Here is a 16,075-nt window from a genome sequence, read left to right as displayed (position 1 = left end):
GAATGGGCATCTCCGCATCCCTGCCGAGCCCCGGCCCCACCGACACCGGGAAATGTTTCGCACCGGGGCTGGATTCACTCCTGCCCCGCGGCTCCGGGTCAGCCGCGGGTCACCCTGCGGGGATCGGGGTGTTTGGACCCACGGAGGACAGCAGAGTGGAAACAAAGCCCAAAGGCGTTTGTGCCCATCGTGTCCGTACTCCTGTGGCCCCCACGGGGTGGGCAGTGCTCGGGCATGTGGCTGGTGGGAAATGAAGTACTCAGCGTGGGCAGAGGGATGGACAGAGTGACAGGCTCGCTGCTGCCCCAGCAAAAATAACAGTGCCCTCCCGCATGCCTCCTCTGACCCCTCTGCTTTTGCAGGCTGTGCGTTCATCGCAGATGTTTTCCCATTTGCCCCTTTGCTTTGCGGTTCCTTCCCAGCCCCTGGGCTGGTTTGGCCCCGGAGAGCGCCAGCGAAGGCAGGTGGGAGTTTCAGGCCTCGCAGGGTCACGGTGCTGGGTAGGAAACGGAGCTTGCTGGGTTTGGGGAGCAACACGGGAAAACCGGCGATTCCGGTTCCCTCTGGACGCGTCTCCTTCACTCGTCCCGCTGGGCACTGATCCACGATCGCGGCCACAGCGCTGCCCCCTGCTCCGGGGGCTGCCTGTGCCCTCTGCCCCCCCCTTCCAGGGCATCTCGGGCTTTTCACTGGCACTTGTGCTCTGGAAATCTGCGTGGACACAGGGATGCTGTGAGCGGAGACATGGACAGGGCAGAGAGGTGGTTGCTCTCTGGCTCGCTGGCTGATGGTCACACTCACTGCCCAGACCTGACCTTTTGTCCAGCAACTGCTAAAAACTGTCCTAAAGGAGCTTTATTCTGGTGTGGTTTCCTGTTGTGGTGCTTCAGTTGGGAGCAGAACTGTTCAGTGTCAGAACGTGGGTATTGATCTGCCTTCTACCTCTAATTATAGCAGCTGCCCAGCCGGCTGCCAGTCGCCTCTGTGTCACCGGGTGCTGCTGGCACATCCCCTCCTTGTCTCTGTGTCACAGGGGTGCTGCTGGCATGTCCCCTCCTCGTCTCTGTGTCACAGGGGTGCTGCTGGCACATCCCCTCTGCTGCCTGAGGATTCTGTACCAGAATGCAGAGCCCCGTCACCTTTTCCCCTGTGAGGGCTCTGGTGATGTCTGTGGTTGCTGACCCTGCTGTGATCCCAGGTCCTTGTGGGTGACATGAAGGTCACCTGCTTTCCCTGGAAATGCTTCTCCATGTCTTGTGTCAGGGTGATGTAGATGTCTCCCTCGGAGAAGCCGTGCGTGGGAAGTAGGAAATCACCGTCCCACAGCAGGCGCTTGCTCGGCAGCCTGGCAGGAGGAAAAACTTGTCCTTTTTTGCTGCCAGTTTTTGCTTTTCTTAAACAAAAAGGTTAAAAATCGGATGAGCTCTGGAACCTGAAGGATTGCATTGTGTGTGAGTGCCAAGTGGTGTTTTCCTGGTGTAATTTGGGAAGGAGCAGCGTTAGGAAGGGAACTCTGGAGTTCATAGCTCAGCTGTTCTGACAGCTCTCGTGCTGCCTGGCCAGGGGAGGTTTCCAGCTGCCAGATAATCTCTCCTGCTGTGGCATCGTGCTGGGACCCAGCATCCACCTGCTCCGGGGAGCTGTGGGCAGGAGGATCAGCCCTAATTAAATCCAGCCAGGAATGAAAGGGTAGATGTTAAACTGTGCTCCTTCATTTGGGTGCTTTGATCCCGGCTTTAGTCACCGCCTTGGAACGTGCAGGCTGTGAGCAAAGCACTGCAGCCCTGTGGGATCCCACAGCCCAGGGCCAGGCAGGTTTTGGGGTTGGCTCCTCACCCTGGTGCCTGCCAGTGATGGGGAGCAGCCCTCAGGTTGCATCAAAGCATTGGCCAGGCTGGTCGTGCACCTGCAGTGGCAGCCAGGACCTGCCCATCTCCGGACGTGCCAGTGGTGTCCCAAGAGGTTGGGTCAAGGGTGAATCTCCCATTTTGGAGCCATCCTCCACAGCCTGGCTTTGCCACCAGCCAGCAGGAGCACCCTGCCAGCACACATGTGCCAGGCTGCAGCATTGCCCCATGCTCTTCCCTGGTGCCACCATCCCATTTCCCTGGATCTCCTGGCTGGGTTGATGCTTAGAGGCAGTGAAAGCACAGATGGGCTGGCAGCCCTGAGGGACTGGCATTGATTTGGTGCCACTGTGGTTTATTTGGGACCATGCTGGACCCAGCATCTCGTGGTGGTGCTGTGGGTGGGCTGGGGCTGCCCCTGAATGGGCCCAGTCCTTGTGCTGGACATTAAATGGCTCAGTGAAACCTCTGCACTGAATCCTGAAGGATGAACACAACCTCTCCAGCAGCTCCTGGGCTGAATTTTGGCTGGTCAGGCTATCAGTGAGACTGAGGGCAATAATTGCAATCAAACCACCACTGCCAGTGGGAATCACAGCTTGTTTTGGGGCAGTGCAGCAGGGTCCCAGCTCACTCAGCAGCTGAGATCCTTTCTCTGGGGATAAGGGACATTTCCTTTCCTGGGGGTCTGCCCATCTCACACTTTGACCCTTCTGGCTGTGCCTTCTCTGACCCCTGTGAGGCTCGGGTTCCATGGATGGTTTGGGATGAGCGTGATGGGCTGGGACAGGCCTGTCTTAGGGCAGGCAGCAGAACTCCCAGTTTGGGAGATGTGTCTGCCCTGCTCCCTCTGTGCAAAACACCTCAGGAAAGATGCAGGAAGGATTTTCAAATCCTTCCTTGCCTGGTCCAGGATAAGCCATCCTTTCTGTCAGCATCCCCTGGGAGGTGCTGGCATCCCCGAGGACCTGTGGCACTTCTCTCTGGCCCAGCTGCCATCGAGGGCACAGCCTGTGCCAGCTCCAGGCTTTTGGGTGGCTGTGGAGGCACTTTGGAAGAGGCAGCTGTGCTGCAAGTGCCTGTTCCTGGGCACTCCAGGCTCGTTAACCTTTGGGGATAAGAGGATTACAGCAAGTCACCGGCTTAACTCCACTGCTGCTTTACGGCCCCACATGGCGGGGTAACCCCGGGACTCTCCTGTGCACAAAGGCAAAGCCAGCCCCCCTCCCCAGCCCCTTTCTCCAGCCCCTCTCCCCAGCAGCTGGCCTCAGCCTTTTGGGACAGGTTCGCTCTTTGGGATGATTCAGAGTTTTGCTGCTGTCATGGTCAGTTCCTGGGTAGCTGTTCTGGACTCTTTTTAGGTGGGTTTGGTGCGTGGACACCTCTGACATTGCCCCTGTGGTGTCGGGTTCCTCCTGCATAAGTCAGGAGCACTCGAGAACTCAGGGTCAGGTTCCTCCTCCTATAGAAAAGCACCTCGTTTCAGAGGTGTCTCTGGACAAGCAGCCACGTGGAAGCAGGTGCTTTCCTGGGCAGGTAGATGGGATTTTTATGAGGCTTCAGGGCTGTGGAGCTGCAGGGAGGGACCGAGTTCCTCTTCCGGCACAAGTGCTGGCAGCGGGGCGGCTTCCTGCCTTCCCAGCTGGGACCTTTTTCCTCTGCTGGTGACAGAGGCCCATGGACACAGGCACAGCCCAAGCACTCCTGAGAGAGTGAAGCAGCTCAGTTGAGTCTGAGGAGGAGGAAGATCCTCATCAAACACAGCAACTTGGATTTGCAGCCCATCAACACATGGGGGATGCAACTGACCCCGCTCTGGGGTCATCTTTTGGAATAAATTCCTAATTTAAAGTCTGCTGTGATCAAACACATCAAAATATAGATAATCCTCTTCTGATAATCACATTGCTCTGGATTTTTGCTCCATCAAGATGGGCATTGAGGCTGCCACTCCCTCCTTGCTTGGGGGCTGCTTTTCCCCATGTGCTGTTTGCACACAGCAACATCCTCAGCAGAACCCAAACCACTCCCCCGTGGTTCAAAGGCTCCTTGTGATTACACAAACAACCCTGGAATTTGGCATCTCACTATTGTGCTTTAATGTTCCCCGGGCACGGCGCTGAGTTCAGGCTGCAAAAATGCAAAAATTGGTTTCCTGGGACAGGGACAGCCGGGAGCACCAGCAGCAGTGGTCAGATCCTGCTGGGGATGGGGGCTCTAATAGATGCTTTGTAATGGATAAAAAAGCCTATTCTGACGTGTTACAAATGACTTTGAGGTGACAAATATGCTCTGAAATTCAGGGTACTCCCCAAGAGCACCAGCACTGCACTTTGGGGTGTCAGGGTAGCCATGGGGGTCTCACCATGTCTGACAGCCTCTCTCCCCTCCTCTTGCAGGCCATCAGCATCAGCAAAGCCATAAACACACAGGAAGCACCAGTGAAGGAGAAACATGCCCGCCGTATCCTTTCCCTTGGCTCCCAGGACAGCACAGAGCAGTTTGGGCTCTGGGGGTGTCACCCCCTGGTGCTGGAGCAGATTTGGGAGACAAAGATCCATGCAGAGCTCAGCTGGGGGCTGGCATCACAAAGGTTCATCCGTCAGTGAAAAGGCAAATGAGCAGTGCAATAAAATTGCATTTCTTTGGCAGTAAAATGCAGAGGGCCCCAGTGTGCCCTCAGCAGGGGGTGGTGTGCCCAAAAATGACAATTGGGGGTCTTATCTGGGGGTTTTATTTGGGGATGCAGTGTTGTGCCAGTGATCCCTGTGCTCCTTTTCAATAAAAGTGGAACAGGAACAGCCCCAGCCCAGCCTGTCCACTGCTCTGTGTGTGTCCAGTTGGCCTTGACTGCCCTGGAAGGGATCATCCTGGGGACCCACCACGAGAAGGGAGCCTTCACCTTCTGGTCCTACGCCATCGGGCTGCCCCTGCCCAGCAGTGCCATCCTCAGCTGGAAGTTCTGCCACGTCCTGCACAAGGTCCTGCGCGACGGCCACCCCAACGTGAGTGTCCCCTCTGCCACCTCCCTCCTGCTCCTCTCCCAGGGGGGAATTTCTGGCTCTTGCCAACATCCCCTCTGCACAGGGAGTGGGATCCCTGCCCTACCCCAGGCACTCTGTTGTTTCACATCTTTGAAACTTCCCTGTGCAAATCCCCAACCTTTGGGTGCCATGGGAAGGCTGGAACTTCTCCCAGAGCTGGAGTGGTGTAAGGGGCTGGATCCCTCCTCTTCCCCAGCATCAGGGCAGACAGCCAGCCCCACTGTGCCACATCCTTCCCTTTTGTGTCCCCAGGTTCTCCAGGACTGCCAGAGGTACCGCAGCAACATCCGAGAGACGGGGGACCTGTGGGTGAGTGGGGCAGAGTGCAGCTTTGTGCCTCCCAGGGCGTTTGGAGGTGGCTGATGAGGAACATGGTGGGCACAGAGAGGGTGAAGCACTCCCTGAAACAGCCTGCTGTCTCTTTGGGTGATGGTTGTGTGCATGGTGGAGCCACAGGCTCATGTGGGATCTGCTGGGTCTGGTTACCTCACCCTGGATTCCCCCTCGTGTCTCTGCAGGGCCATTTGCACGACAGGTATGGGCAGCTGGTGAGCATCTACACACGGCTCCTGCTCACCAAGATCTCCTTCCACGTCAAGGTGAGACCTCTGCCACCTCCACACCACTGCAACGAGGGGATGTGTCACACCAGCAGCAACTGATGGCTTTTTGCTTCCTTTTACAAAGCATCCCGAGTTCCCCCCGGGCCTCGAAGTGTCGGATGAGGTGCTGGAAAAGACTGCAGGGGCAGATGTGAACAACATGTGAGTGTCCTGGTGGGGCCCAGAGCCCAGGGTGTGGTCACCAGCTCCATGAGCCCCAGCTGGCCGTGTCCTGCTGACAAAGCCACCCCAGGATGGGGCAGTCCCCAGGATTCTGTGAATTGTTTGGGTGGTGCCCAATCCCTCCTGCACCCACAGAGCACTGTGGGGTGTAAATACAGGGAGAAAAAGGCCCAAATTCTTGTCAGTCAGAGCCCTTGCCATCATGGGAACTCTGAATGAACACGAGCAGCTGGAGCAAAGATGTCTCTGCTGTCAAGTGATGGAGTTTTGGTTTGTTTTGGCAGCTTCCAGCTGACGGTAGAGCTGTTTGACTACCTGGACTGCGAGCTGAAGCTGTCGGAGTCAGGTGAGGAGGCGGCAGGGGCAGGTCCCTCCCCTCGCCCCGGGGCTCTTGAGCAATAGTTTCGCTCTTTGGTCGGGAATGGAGTTCCGGGAGGCCGAGGTTGGAGGCTCAGGTCCCTCCTCCTCCTCCTCCCGTGAGATTTCTGAGGTGGTTTCTCAGCCGGATTCTCCCGTTGAAGCTCTGTAGAGGCAGTTGTTAGAGCATGTGGCTGCTTTGAACCCACCTGAGCAAGGCAGAGTGTTGTTTTCAGTGCAGAGCTGCTCTGAAATACGTTTTTATTTCTTTTTTGTGCAACCACATTAATCACATCCATTACACAGATCCCTTCTGTCCCTCTGAAGCAGGGGATGGGGCTGTACTTCTTTTTAAAGACTCATTTCCCCTCATTGAAATGCCTCTGGGGAGGGCTGGGCTCCCCTGCTCATGTCTCTCACCTCCTCAGGAATTTTTAGATGGCTTAGAGAGGTGGGAGATTCTTCCTGTGCTGGGAGCCAGGAACACGGAGCTGCCCTGGAAAACTGCACAGCGGGAGAGACCGAGCTCCCAACAGGCTCCTGCTTCTCCTCCTGACCCAGTTATACAGAGAATTTATATTCATAAATACTTTAAAGCTGAGCAGGGAAGAAGCCAGGGTGGATGTGCTGCCTGGATCCCTGCCAAGGGAAGGGATCTGTTTCCGAGCAGGGGCAGGCGAGGCTGCGGTGCCGCCGGGCTCGTCCCCTGCCCTGGCATCCTCTCCCAGATCCGTGCATGATTAAACAGAATGGAGCCAAACCTCTCACTTTCCCCAGCTCTGTCGTGCAGCAGCAGCTTTAGGGCAGCGTCCTGGGGTTAAATCCCTCCTTTTTGGGGCTGGGGTATCCACAGCAGAGCTGAGCACCCCTTCCCTGTGCCAGCGTGGTCCCTCTGGGTGTTTGTGCTGCTCTGAGCAGGGTTGTTCTCAGCTCAGGAGCAGCCCTGGTGTTTCCCCTGCCCCACATCCGCCGTGGTTAATGATCAAGCTGCATGGCAGGGCACGGGCAGCTCTGCAAACACGGCTCCCCTCAGTTTTCAGGCAGCTCAACACCTCCATGGCCGTGTCGCAGATGTCGGCGGTGCAGTGCCGCCTGGCCCCCCTCATCCAGGTCATCCAGGACTGCAGCCACCTCTACCACTACTCTGTCAAGCTGATGTTCAAGCTGCACTCCTGTGAGTCCCAGGGATGTGCTCAGTGCTGCTGTTTTCCCAGGGTGGGCTTCTGGGTCTGGGGATGAGGCTGGTGTGGATTGAGGCATCCATTGCCATGTCCCTGTATCCCAGCTGGACTCTAGGGGCTGCTCCATCCCACACAGACATTCCAGATAAAGGAATTAGAAGGACTTATTCTTGATTGATTCAAACCCACGTCCCCTGGCCTGCCAGCTCCCTGCATGGGCAGCACAGTGCCAGCAGCCTCGTGTGGGTATTTTGGAGTTCCCACACCCACATCTCCTGATCCCTGTGCCAGGGGATGGGAGCACCTCACTCCCATCCTGACCCCTCACATCCCACTCCCTCCTGACTTTTACCCTGCTGGCTTTTGCAGAGGAGGGGTCTGGGAGCACGTGAACACACGTGCAGCCCCAGATCAGTCACAGCTGTCCCTCCTCACCCAGGTCTGCCAGCTGACACCCTGCAGGGCCACCGAGACCGCTTCCACGAGCAGTTCCGCAGGTAACCGGGGCCCATGTGGGGCAGTGGGGTCCCCTCCCTCATTCCAAGCCCCCTCTCATCTCCCCTTTGTCTTTCCCTCCTCTCCAGCCTTAAAAACTTCTTTAAGAAGGCATCTGACATGCTGTATTTCAAGCGCCTCATCCAGATCCCGCGGCTGCCGGAGGTAGGGCAGGATTTGGTGCGGTGCTCTGGAGAGTTCGTGGGTGTCTGGGGACACTGCCTCTGGCCCTGTCAGCAGCAGCAGCACAGGGCTGGCTCCCTTCCTTCCCTTGGCACTCTGCCTGCTGCACTTCCTGAACTCCCTGCAAGGCTGCAACAACTTCTTGTCCCTCCAGAGCCCCCCAAACTTCCTGCGGGCGTCGGCGCTGGCCGAGCACGTGAAGCCGGTCGTCGTCATCCCCGAGGAGGCCCCCGAGGATGAGGAGCCAGAGAACCTCATTGAGATCAGCACAACTTCCACCACAGAGCCACAGGTGGGGGCCTGGGGCTGGGATGGGGGCAGGCTCCTGTGTCCTGGCTGAGCTGAGCAGCCTCTGTCCTCCCCAGATCACCTCGGATCTGTTTGAGCAAACCTTCGGGCCGCCCAACGGCGTTTGGGATGACAGGTATGGTATGGGGGGGTCCAGCAGGGGTGAGGGGCTGCTGCCACGTGGGAGCAACCTGCCCTTGTCCCCAGGGATGCACAGATCGAGTGCCTCAAGAAGGAGGTGGAAACGCTCCGTGCAGAGATGGAGAAGATTAAACTAGAGGTAAAGCCTGGCTGGGGAGCAGCTGGGGTGGGGTTTGGTGCTGTGCTGTGGAAACCCTGAAGGGATGCAGCAGGAGTGGGGTCCTGGCATCCAGGGTTGTGTTTTGGGACCTCTCCCCGTGCCAGGATGTGATTTCTGATGGGGTGGGGGCATGTGAGCCCTGTCCCTTGCTGTCCTGATGTTATCAAAAAGGACAGAGGTGCAGGGGTACAGGGCAGAGCTTTCCTGTGCATCCCACGGCTGCTTTGCCCAAATTCCAGAGGGGGCACCTGGCTGGGGGTGTTGGGGAGGGCAGGGCCGTGCCCCAGAGCCCGGTGACCCCCGCAGGCACAGCGCTACATCACCCAGCTGAAGGCCCAGGTGAACAGCCTGGAGGGAGAGGTGGAGGAGCAGCGCAAGCAGAAGCAGAAGGCGCTGGTGGACAACGAGCAGCTGCGGGATGAGCTGGAGAGGCTGCAGAGGGCCAAGCAGGACAGTGACAGGTCCCAGCGCCTCTGCGCCGAGGCCGAGAGTAGGTGCCGGGGTGCCCTGGGCTGCCCTGGGGTGCCCTGAGGTGCCCAGGGCCATGGCCTGCCCTGGCTCTGGTCACTGAGGGTCTCTCACCCCTGCAGAGAAAGCCAACGCCACCGAGATCCGCTACACGAAGCTGAAGGAGAAGCACAGCGAGCTCATCAACACCCACGCCGAGCTCCTGAGGAAGGTAAGGCTGCTGCCCCTGCAGGCAGGGACTGACACTGAGGGCAGTGTCCCCGAGTTAAATCCCTCCCTTTTGGGGTTGGGGTATCCTGGGCAGAGCTGAGCACCTTTCCCTCTTCCATCATGGTCCCTTTGGGTGTTTTTGCTGTTGTTTTTTGGGGTGTTTTGCTGTTGTTTGGTCTGTTTCTGCTGGTTTCTGTGGCCAGTGTAGCTGGTGGGATATCAGTTGTACCAGCAGTCGTGGCATGCTTGGCTCCAGTTCGGGAAAGGGGCTCTTGGGGGATGTGCTGGTGATGGAGATCCCATGTCTCAGTTGTGCCACTCACCTGTTTCGCTTTTTGCTGTGGGTGTTTTGGTCTTGCTTTTGTCCCTTGGTCCCTCTGCCACCACTGGTGTGACTTGTGCCTGCCCAGTCCCCCTGTATTGGTCCCATCACCCTCTGAGCACCAAGCAGGGGGCACCCCTTGAATCCATGTCCATGGCATTTTGGATGCTGTGAGAATGGCATCTTGGATTTATCTCTGAGCTAGAATTGGGTTGGAATGAGTGTGGGGACAGTGAGGGTCCCCCTTGGAGCACCAGGTGAGCCCCATGTCCCCCCACAGAACGCTGACACTGCCAAGCAGCTGACAGTGACACAGCAGAGCCAGGAGGAGGTGGCACGTGTCAAGGAGCAGCTGGCATTTCAGGTGGAGCAGGTCAAGCGAGAGGCTGAGATGAAGGTGAGCTCTGGATCAGCACTGAGCCCTCCCCAGCCTGGGAAATGCAGTTTGGGAGCAAGGGAAAGGGGAGGTTGTTGCTGTTGGGCGCTGATTCCAGGAAGAGTTGCCCTGGCTCCTCAGGAAGGTGTTAATTTATGACTCATTTCTTTATTGCCCAAATCTGCCTTTTCTTCCCCCAAGAAAATGCCACAATGCAAATTGATGGGTTTGAATGCTTTCATTCTCTGGGGGTCAACATGGGGGCTGCTCCCAAAATTCTGGCATGGGAAAAGGAGCCCTTCCAGGAGACACCCCTGCCCAAGACCCCAAACCCCCTCCCTGCAAAGCCTGGCTGGGTTCATTCCCTGCATCCTGGCTGCTGCTGAGTGGGGCAGGGGCTGAGCCTGGGCGTGGTGTGGGCACAGCTGGAGGACCAGAGCGTGCAGATGGAGCAGCTGAGGCAGGAGCTGGACGCCCGTCGGGACGAGCTGGAGCAGGCGCAGCGCTCGCTCAGCCACGCCAAGCAGGTACGGGGCTGGGGGGGCAGCACGGGCCCAGGGCCACATCAAACCCTGTCACAGGGGCTGGACCTGCCACCACTGCTGAGCCTGAGCTTCAGCAGCAGCCCAGGGAGCTGTCACGGGGCTGAGCGTGGGCCCAGCCCGTCAGTGTCACGAGCTGGGCATGTCCCGAGCTCCCCCAGTTCTGTTGGGCTGCCAGCAGTGACAGGGCAGTGACAGAGCAGTGACAGGGCAGTGACAGAGCAGTGACAGGGTGTCCTGGCCCCCCATGGCAGGCAGGTGTGGAGCTCAGTGCCCAGCTGGATGCTCTGCATGCTGAGAAGGAGGTGCTGAGGCGGTCGGTGAGCGAGAAGGAGTGTGAGCTGCTGTCCACACGGGGCCTCGTGCAGGAGAAGGAGCTGCAGCTGAGCCAGGAGGCAGACAAGGCCACCAGGGAGATCCGAGAGCTCCAGGGCAGGCTCCTGGAGAAGGTACAGAGCTCTGTGAAGAGCCCACTGCCCCTCCACTCATTGGGGTGAGATGTTTGGGCGTTGCCAGTTGATGCAGCAGTGATGGGATGGCTGGGTCTGATCCTGGAAAGGGGCTCCAGAGGGAAATGCTGCTGATGGCCGTGCTCTGCCACTCACCTGTTCCTCCTGCTTCACAGAGCAACCAGGAGCAGAGCCTGCAGCAGAAGCTGCTGGATGAGCAGTTTGGAATCCTGCAGGAGACAGTGAGAGAAGCCCAGGCCATCCTCAGTGATGCCATGGCCAAGCTGGATGACCCCCTGCACCTCCGCTGCACCAGCTCCCCAGGTATGTCCTGCTCATGCAGGGGGCTGAAACATGCTCTGCCTTCTCCCTCCTGGACAGATAATGCTGCATCTCAGCTCTCCCGTGGCTTTTTTTCCATCATGCCTGAGGTGGTTGGGCTCAGACTTCCCAGGATGAATTTTTAGCTCTCGTGTTCAGCACTGTTTTGCTCAGATTTTAGAGCTGTTCCCCAGCCAGGGATGCACTTCCACTCAGTGGTGCCCTGTGGAGTCAGCACTGGTGCAGACCCCCAGCAGGCTGTGCTGAGGCCCTGCAATGGAATTCCTTGCAGATTACCTGCTGAGCCGGGCGCAGGCGGCGCTGGAGTCCACGGATGCCCTGGAGAAGGGGCACGCGCAGTACGTGGCCTCCATGGCAGGTACCTGGGGCTGGGGACTGCCACTGCTCCCAGCTTGCTCCTGTTCCCATGCACCCAGCAGCCCCAGCAGCTCTGGGGCCACGGGCAAGCAGCAGTGCCCTGGGGACAGAGGGACTCGGGCGGGGCTGGGGGGTTCCCGTGTGCTCCTTCAAGCCGGAGGGGTCAATCCCAACATCTCTGAGCCTTGCACTGATCCTTGAGTGCCTTCAAGGATGAGCTGCAGCCCCCAGCAGCGGGCAGGGGCTGGCAGCTCCTGAGCCTGTGCTGTCTGTGGCAGATGCTGCGGGGCTGGTGGGGGCTCTGGCCCTCTTTGCACACCTGGCGGGCGACACCATCGTCAACGGCAGCGCCACGGCACACCTGGCCCCCACAGACCACGCTGACCGTGAGTGCAGCCATGCAGGGGGTGCTGGGGGGATTATTTCTGTGGGGGCCATGCCAAAGCCCCCTCTGCCAGGGGCAGATTTTCCTAAACACAGCAGATTCCCCATGCTCCCCCTCCCGACATTCCCTGCCCTCTAGTGCCCCTCCCTGGGCCTGGAAATGCATTTGTAATCTCCTAGAAGGCACGTGTGGGATGCTGCTGGTGCTCAGCTGTGGATGAGGGGAGGAGGAAGGTGAGGCTGGGCAGGGCTGGGATGAAGGGAGCCCTTGGCCAGGCTGTGCTCTCGGCAGGGCTGACGGAGACGTGCCGGGAGTGCGGGCAGAGGAGCCTGGAGTGCCTGGAGCAGCTGAAGGACAGGCAGAGGCTGGGCAGTGCCCAGCTGGGCCACGTGCAGGGGGCACTGCGAGGGGTCCTGCAGCTGGCCCAGGTAGGACATGGAGCCCAGCACAGCCACCTTCCCACTCAGGGCTGGCAGGGTGGGTCCCAGGGAACACTTTGGGGGGGTTTGTCCCACCCCATACCCACAAGTTCTGGTGCTTTCCTTGAGCCATCACTGGGACCCTTGCTGGTGGTGCACAGAGCTGGTCACCCTCAGATCAGCTGAAGTCTTTCAGCCCAGTAACACCTGTGGAAGGAAACTTCCCATCTTTCAGATATTTCTCCTGGTGAAGTCCCTATTATATTTTCTTTTACACCACTTTCAGCTCTCTAGGGCCCTCTGGAGCTGAAACTGCTCCTATGATGGATTTTTGTCACCTTGATTTGGGGCATTTCTTATCTCTGAGGTCCCATGTTTGCTGCAAGCTGGTGGCACATGTACCATCACTGTGCAGGCTGCAGAGTGCTGCTCCTGCAGCTTTAATTATTTGGTGGGGGTGGGAAGGAATTGGGTATCTTGGTTTGTAGTTACTCCTTATAAATATTCCCTTCTGTTTCTCTGCCTAAAACCTCCTCATGCCTGCTGCCTCCTCTGGCAGGAGCTGAGACCCAAGAGCCTGGACATCAAGCAGGAGGAGCTGGGGGACATGGTTGAGAAGGAGATGGCCTCCACCTCAGAGGCCATTGAGGATGCTGTCAGGAGGATAGAGGTGAGACAGAGCTGCAGGATGGGCCATTCTGGGGCCTTGGGGGGCAGAGTGTTCATCACTCCTCCACCTTCCTCATCCAACATGGCATCCAACCCTCCCTCTTGTGTTTCCCAACAGGAGATGATGAGCCAGGCCAGGAACGAGAGCTCTGGGGTTAAGCTGGAAGTGAACGAGCGGTGAGTTTGGAGGAGGGACATGTGACAGGTCAGTGCCCTGCTGGGGTGTGCTCTGCTCCAAAACAGGCTGGCTGGTCTTGAAAAAAGCCCCATTTTCTGAGGCCAAAGCTTCCCTGGATGCTGAACACTTTTCCCTTGCTTCCCTTCAGGATTCTGAACTCCTGCACGGATCTAATGAAGGTCAGTGCTGCAGAAATCCATCTGGGGTGCACAAAACTGTAACCTCCCACCAGGGGAGGGAGGTTGATGCAGCAGCATCAATCCTCCTCTGTGAGACCCCTGTCAAACTCCAAACCCTGTTTTCCTTCCTTCCAGGCTATCAGACTTCTTGTAACAACATCAACAAACCTACAGAAGGAGATAGTGGAAAGTGGCCGGGTAAGTCCTCCCTTACACCCAGCTCTTTGTACTGACATGAAATACAGGAGAATTTCCCCCAAATTGCAGAAACACTCTGGATTTCATGGTTTCCCATGTTAGCAGCACTTTAGCAGTCCCAGTTGCTGGAGATGGGCTGCTCAGCCCTGTGCTCTCTTGCACAAATCTCTGTCATGCTTGCAAAGCCTTATCCATATAAAGATCATGGCTCAAATTTGTGTGTTTTAAGCCAAACCCAGCTCAAATTTGTAGGCTTGGGACTCTGATGTTGTTTTTATTGATAATTATTTAAGCAGGTCAGTAAGAGCAGCATGGAGAGCACAGGAATGCTGTCGCTCCCTTGATTTATGGCTTTATATATGAATTTACACATTCTTACACTTTATATGGGTATTTAATACAGATTTATATGTTGCTGTATATTAGACACAAGTTAATCCAGGCCATAATATTCTCATATCAACAGGGGGCAGCAACAACTCAGGAGTTTTATGCCAAGAACTCACGCTGGACCGAAGGGCTGATCTCTGCCTCCAAGGCCGTGGGCTGGGGAGCCACACAGCTCGTGTAGGTGCCCCCAGGCTGGGAGCTTCCCCTGGGGCTGCACCCAGGGCTGGCTCGTGCTTCCCTGTCACCCCACCCTCCAAAATTCCAAAATTCCCACTGCTGAATTGCTGATTCCTTGTGGAGCCTCTTTGCTGGCTCCTTGATGAGATCTCTGGTTTTCTGGACCCTCAGTGTGGTTCATGGCTAATTCCTCATCGTGGCCTGGGTTGGACCACACGGTCACCCAGCCAGGGATGGCAGTTCCTCCCTGTCTGCCAACTGGGAAAACAAACCCCCCCTGTCCCAGTTCCTGCTCAGCTGGTTGTGGATGGAGTGGTTGGAAATTGCCCTGTGCCAGTGCAGGAAATGGGGGAGGGTGTCTTGGGCAAAGCTTTAAAAATGTCATCCATCGTGAAAACAAATTCCTGTCTTGGTCCAAATCACCTGAATCATGGCTTTGAATAATTGCTTTGTGTACGAGCTTTAATAACAGCTGGACTCAAAGATCTTAGAGATCTTTTCCAACTGTAACAATTCCATGATTCTGTAATCACAAAGCTGCTGGATCCAGCTGCTGATTTCTGAGGGTATTAGCAGGAGATGAATAATCTGCACTTGCTCTGACCCAGTCTCCCTTTGCCCCCCCTGCAGGGAGTCTGCAGACAGGGTTGTCCTGCACACAGGGAAGTACGAGGAGCTGATTGTCTGCTCCCACGAGATCGCAGCCAGCACAGCCCAGCTGGTGGCTGCCTCCAAGGTGGGTGTCCCAGCAGGACCCTCTGGGTTCTCCTCCTCCTGTCCCACGGTGTTCCTCTCCTCTCTGCCAATCCTGCAGTCCCCCAGAGCAGGGAGAAGGGAAGCTCTTGCTGTTTTCCAGTCTGGGATTTGTGTGTGGATATTCCCACACCCGAGGCTTGCCTTGGAAAGGAAGATGTGTAAAAGCTCCTGTCTTCCTCCTGTCAGGCTGGTTATGTAGAGAAAATGTTAATAACTAACAAGAAATCCAGAGAAGCAGCTGCAGGAGCTGGAGTTGAGGATGGTGGACTTTGGTCCTTGCCACCTTTCCTGTTGGTGTGGGTGGGAGTGAGGGGTGGAGTTTTTAGTGATGTAGGTGTGAGGGGAGGGGGATCCACAGGGATTTTTACACCAGATGGGTTTAAAATTAAGAGCATGGTTAAAAAACCAGAGCTGTGTCTTCACTGAGTGCTTGGCTCAGGTGGGAGCAGAGCTGGTTTGGTGCCCTGGGGCTGAAGGGCTTTGCAGGGGTCACCTTGTCTGGCCATGATGGGATCACTGAGGATAAACCTTCCCATCCATCCATCCATCCATCCATCCATCCATCCATCCATCCATCCATCCATCCATCCATCCAGTCCACTCCCAGGTTTTCATGCCCAAAAGCTCTTTGCCTCTGCCTGGGGCTCCCTGGAGCTCCTTGGGGGGGTGATGTTGGGCACCCACAGCCATTCCTGTGCTCGTTGCAGGTGAAGGCTGAGAAGAGCAGCAGGAACCTGGCCAGGCTCCAGGAGTGCTCACGCAACGTCAACGAGATGGCAGCAAACGTGGTGGCTTCCACCAAGTCGGGGCAAGAGCAGATAGAGGAGAAAGGTGAGGGTTTTTTGCAAGGAAAAGGTAGAACCCCCCCCAAATCCCTTTCTGGCCTGGGGAACACCCCGAGGTGTCCGTCCAGCTCTGCTTTGCCATGTGAGGGGTGCACTGAGTGGGGGCCCTGCTGTCCCCCACAGACACCATGGACTTCTCGGGCATGTCCCTCATCAAGCTGAAGAAGGAGGAGATGGAAACGCAGGTACGGCCCTGAGGTGGATCCAGCATGGCCACAGACAGGCCTGGCCCCGCCATGGGGGTCCCTGTGCCCCCAGCACGGCTCCAGGAGGTTTTTGGGGCACAGGTGAAGGTGCTGGAGCTGGAGAAGCGGCTGGAGGGGCAGGGGGGG

The 16,075-nt window shown here is 57.2% G+C and overlaps 1 protein-coding gene across 1 annotated transcript; it reads left to right on the top strand.

Annotated features, from left to right (window-relative positions):
- Positions 1-4,213: 4,213 nt before the first annotated feature.
- Positions 4,214-16,069, top strand: HIP1R (huntingtin interacting protein 1 related; the record flags this gene model as incomplete). Its single annotated transcript, XM_014308224.1, has 30 exons — positions 4,214-4,310; positions 4,710-4,852; positions 5,144-5,200; positions 5,410-5,490; positions 5,579-5,655; positions 5,961-6,022; positions 7,067-7,207; positions 7,654-7,711; positions 7,799-7,874; positions 8,047-8,184; positions 8,258-8,316; positions 8,388-8,460; positions 8,788-8,971; positions 9,072-9,160; positions 9,762-9,878; positions 10,283-10,384; positions 10,654-10,848; positions 11,025-11,172; positions 11,462-11,548; positions 11,826-11,933; positions 12,224-12,360; positions 12,911-13,021; positions 13,139-13,197; positions 13,347-13,377; positions 13,513-13,575; positions 14,042-14,142; positions 14,773-14,878; positions 15,606-15,729; positions 15,867-15,928; positions 16,031-16,069. Coding segments are annotated over exons 1-30 (2,925 nt in total), but the record flags the coding sequence as incomplete, so codon positions are not given.
- Positions 16,070-16,075: the final 6 nt, after the last annotated feature.

Source organism: Geospiza fortis, unplaced genomic scaffold (assembly GCF_000277835.1).
Source record: "Geospiza fortis unplaced genomic scaffold, GeoFor_1.0 scaffold145, whole genome shotgun sequence".
NCBI classification, from domain to species: Eukaryota; Metazoa; Chordata; class Aves; order Passeriformes; family Thraupidae; genus Geospiza; species Geospiza fortis.
The sequence above is the reverse complement of the archived record's forward strand: the minus strand, read 5'-3'. Positions and strand labels throughout refer to the sequence as shown.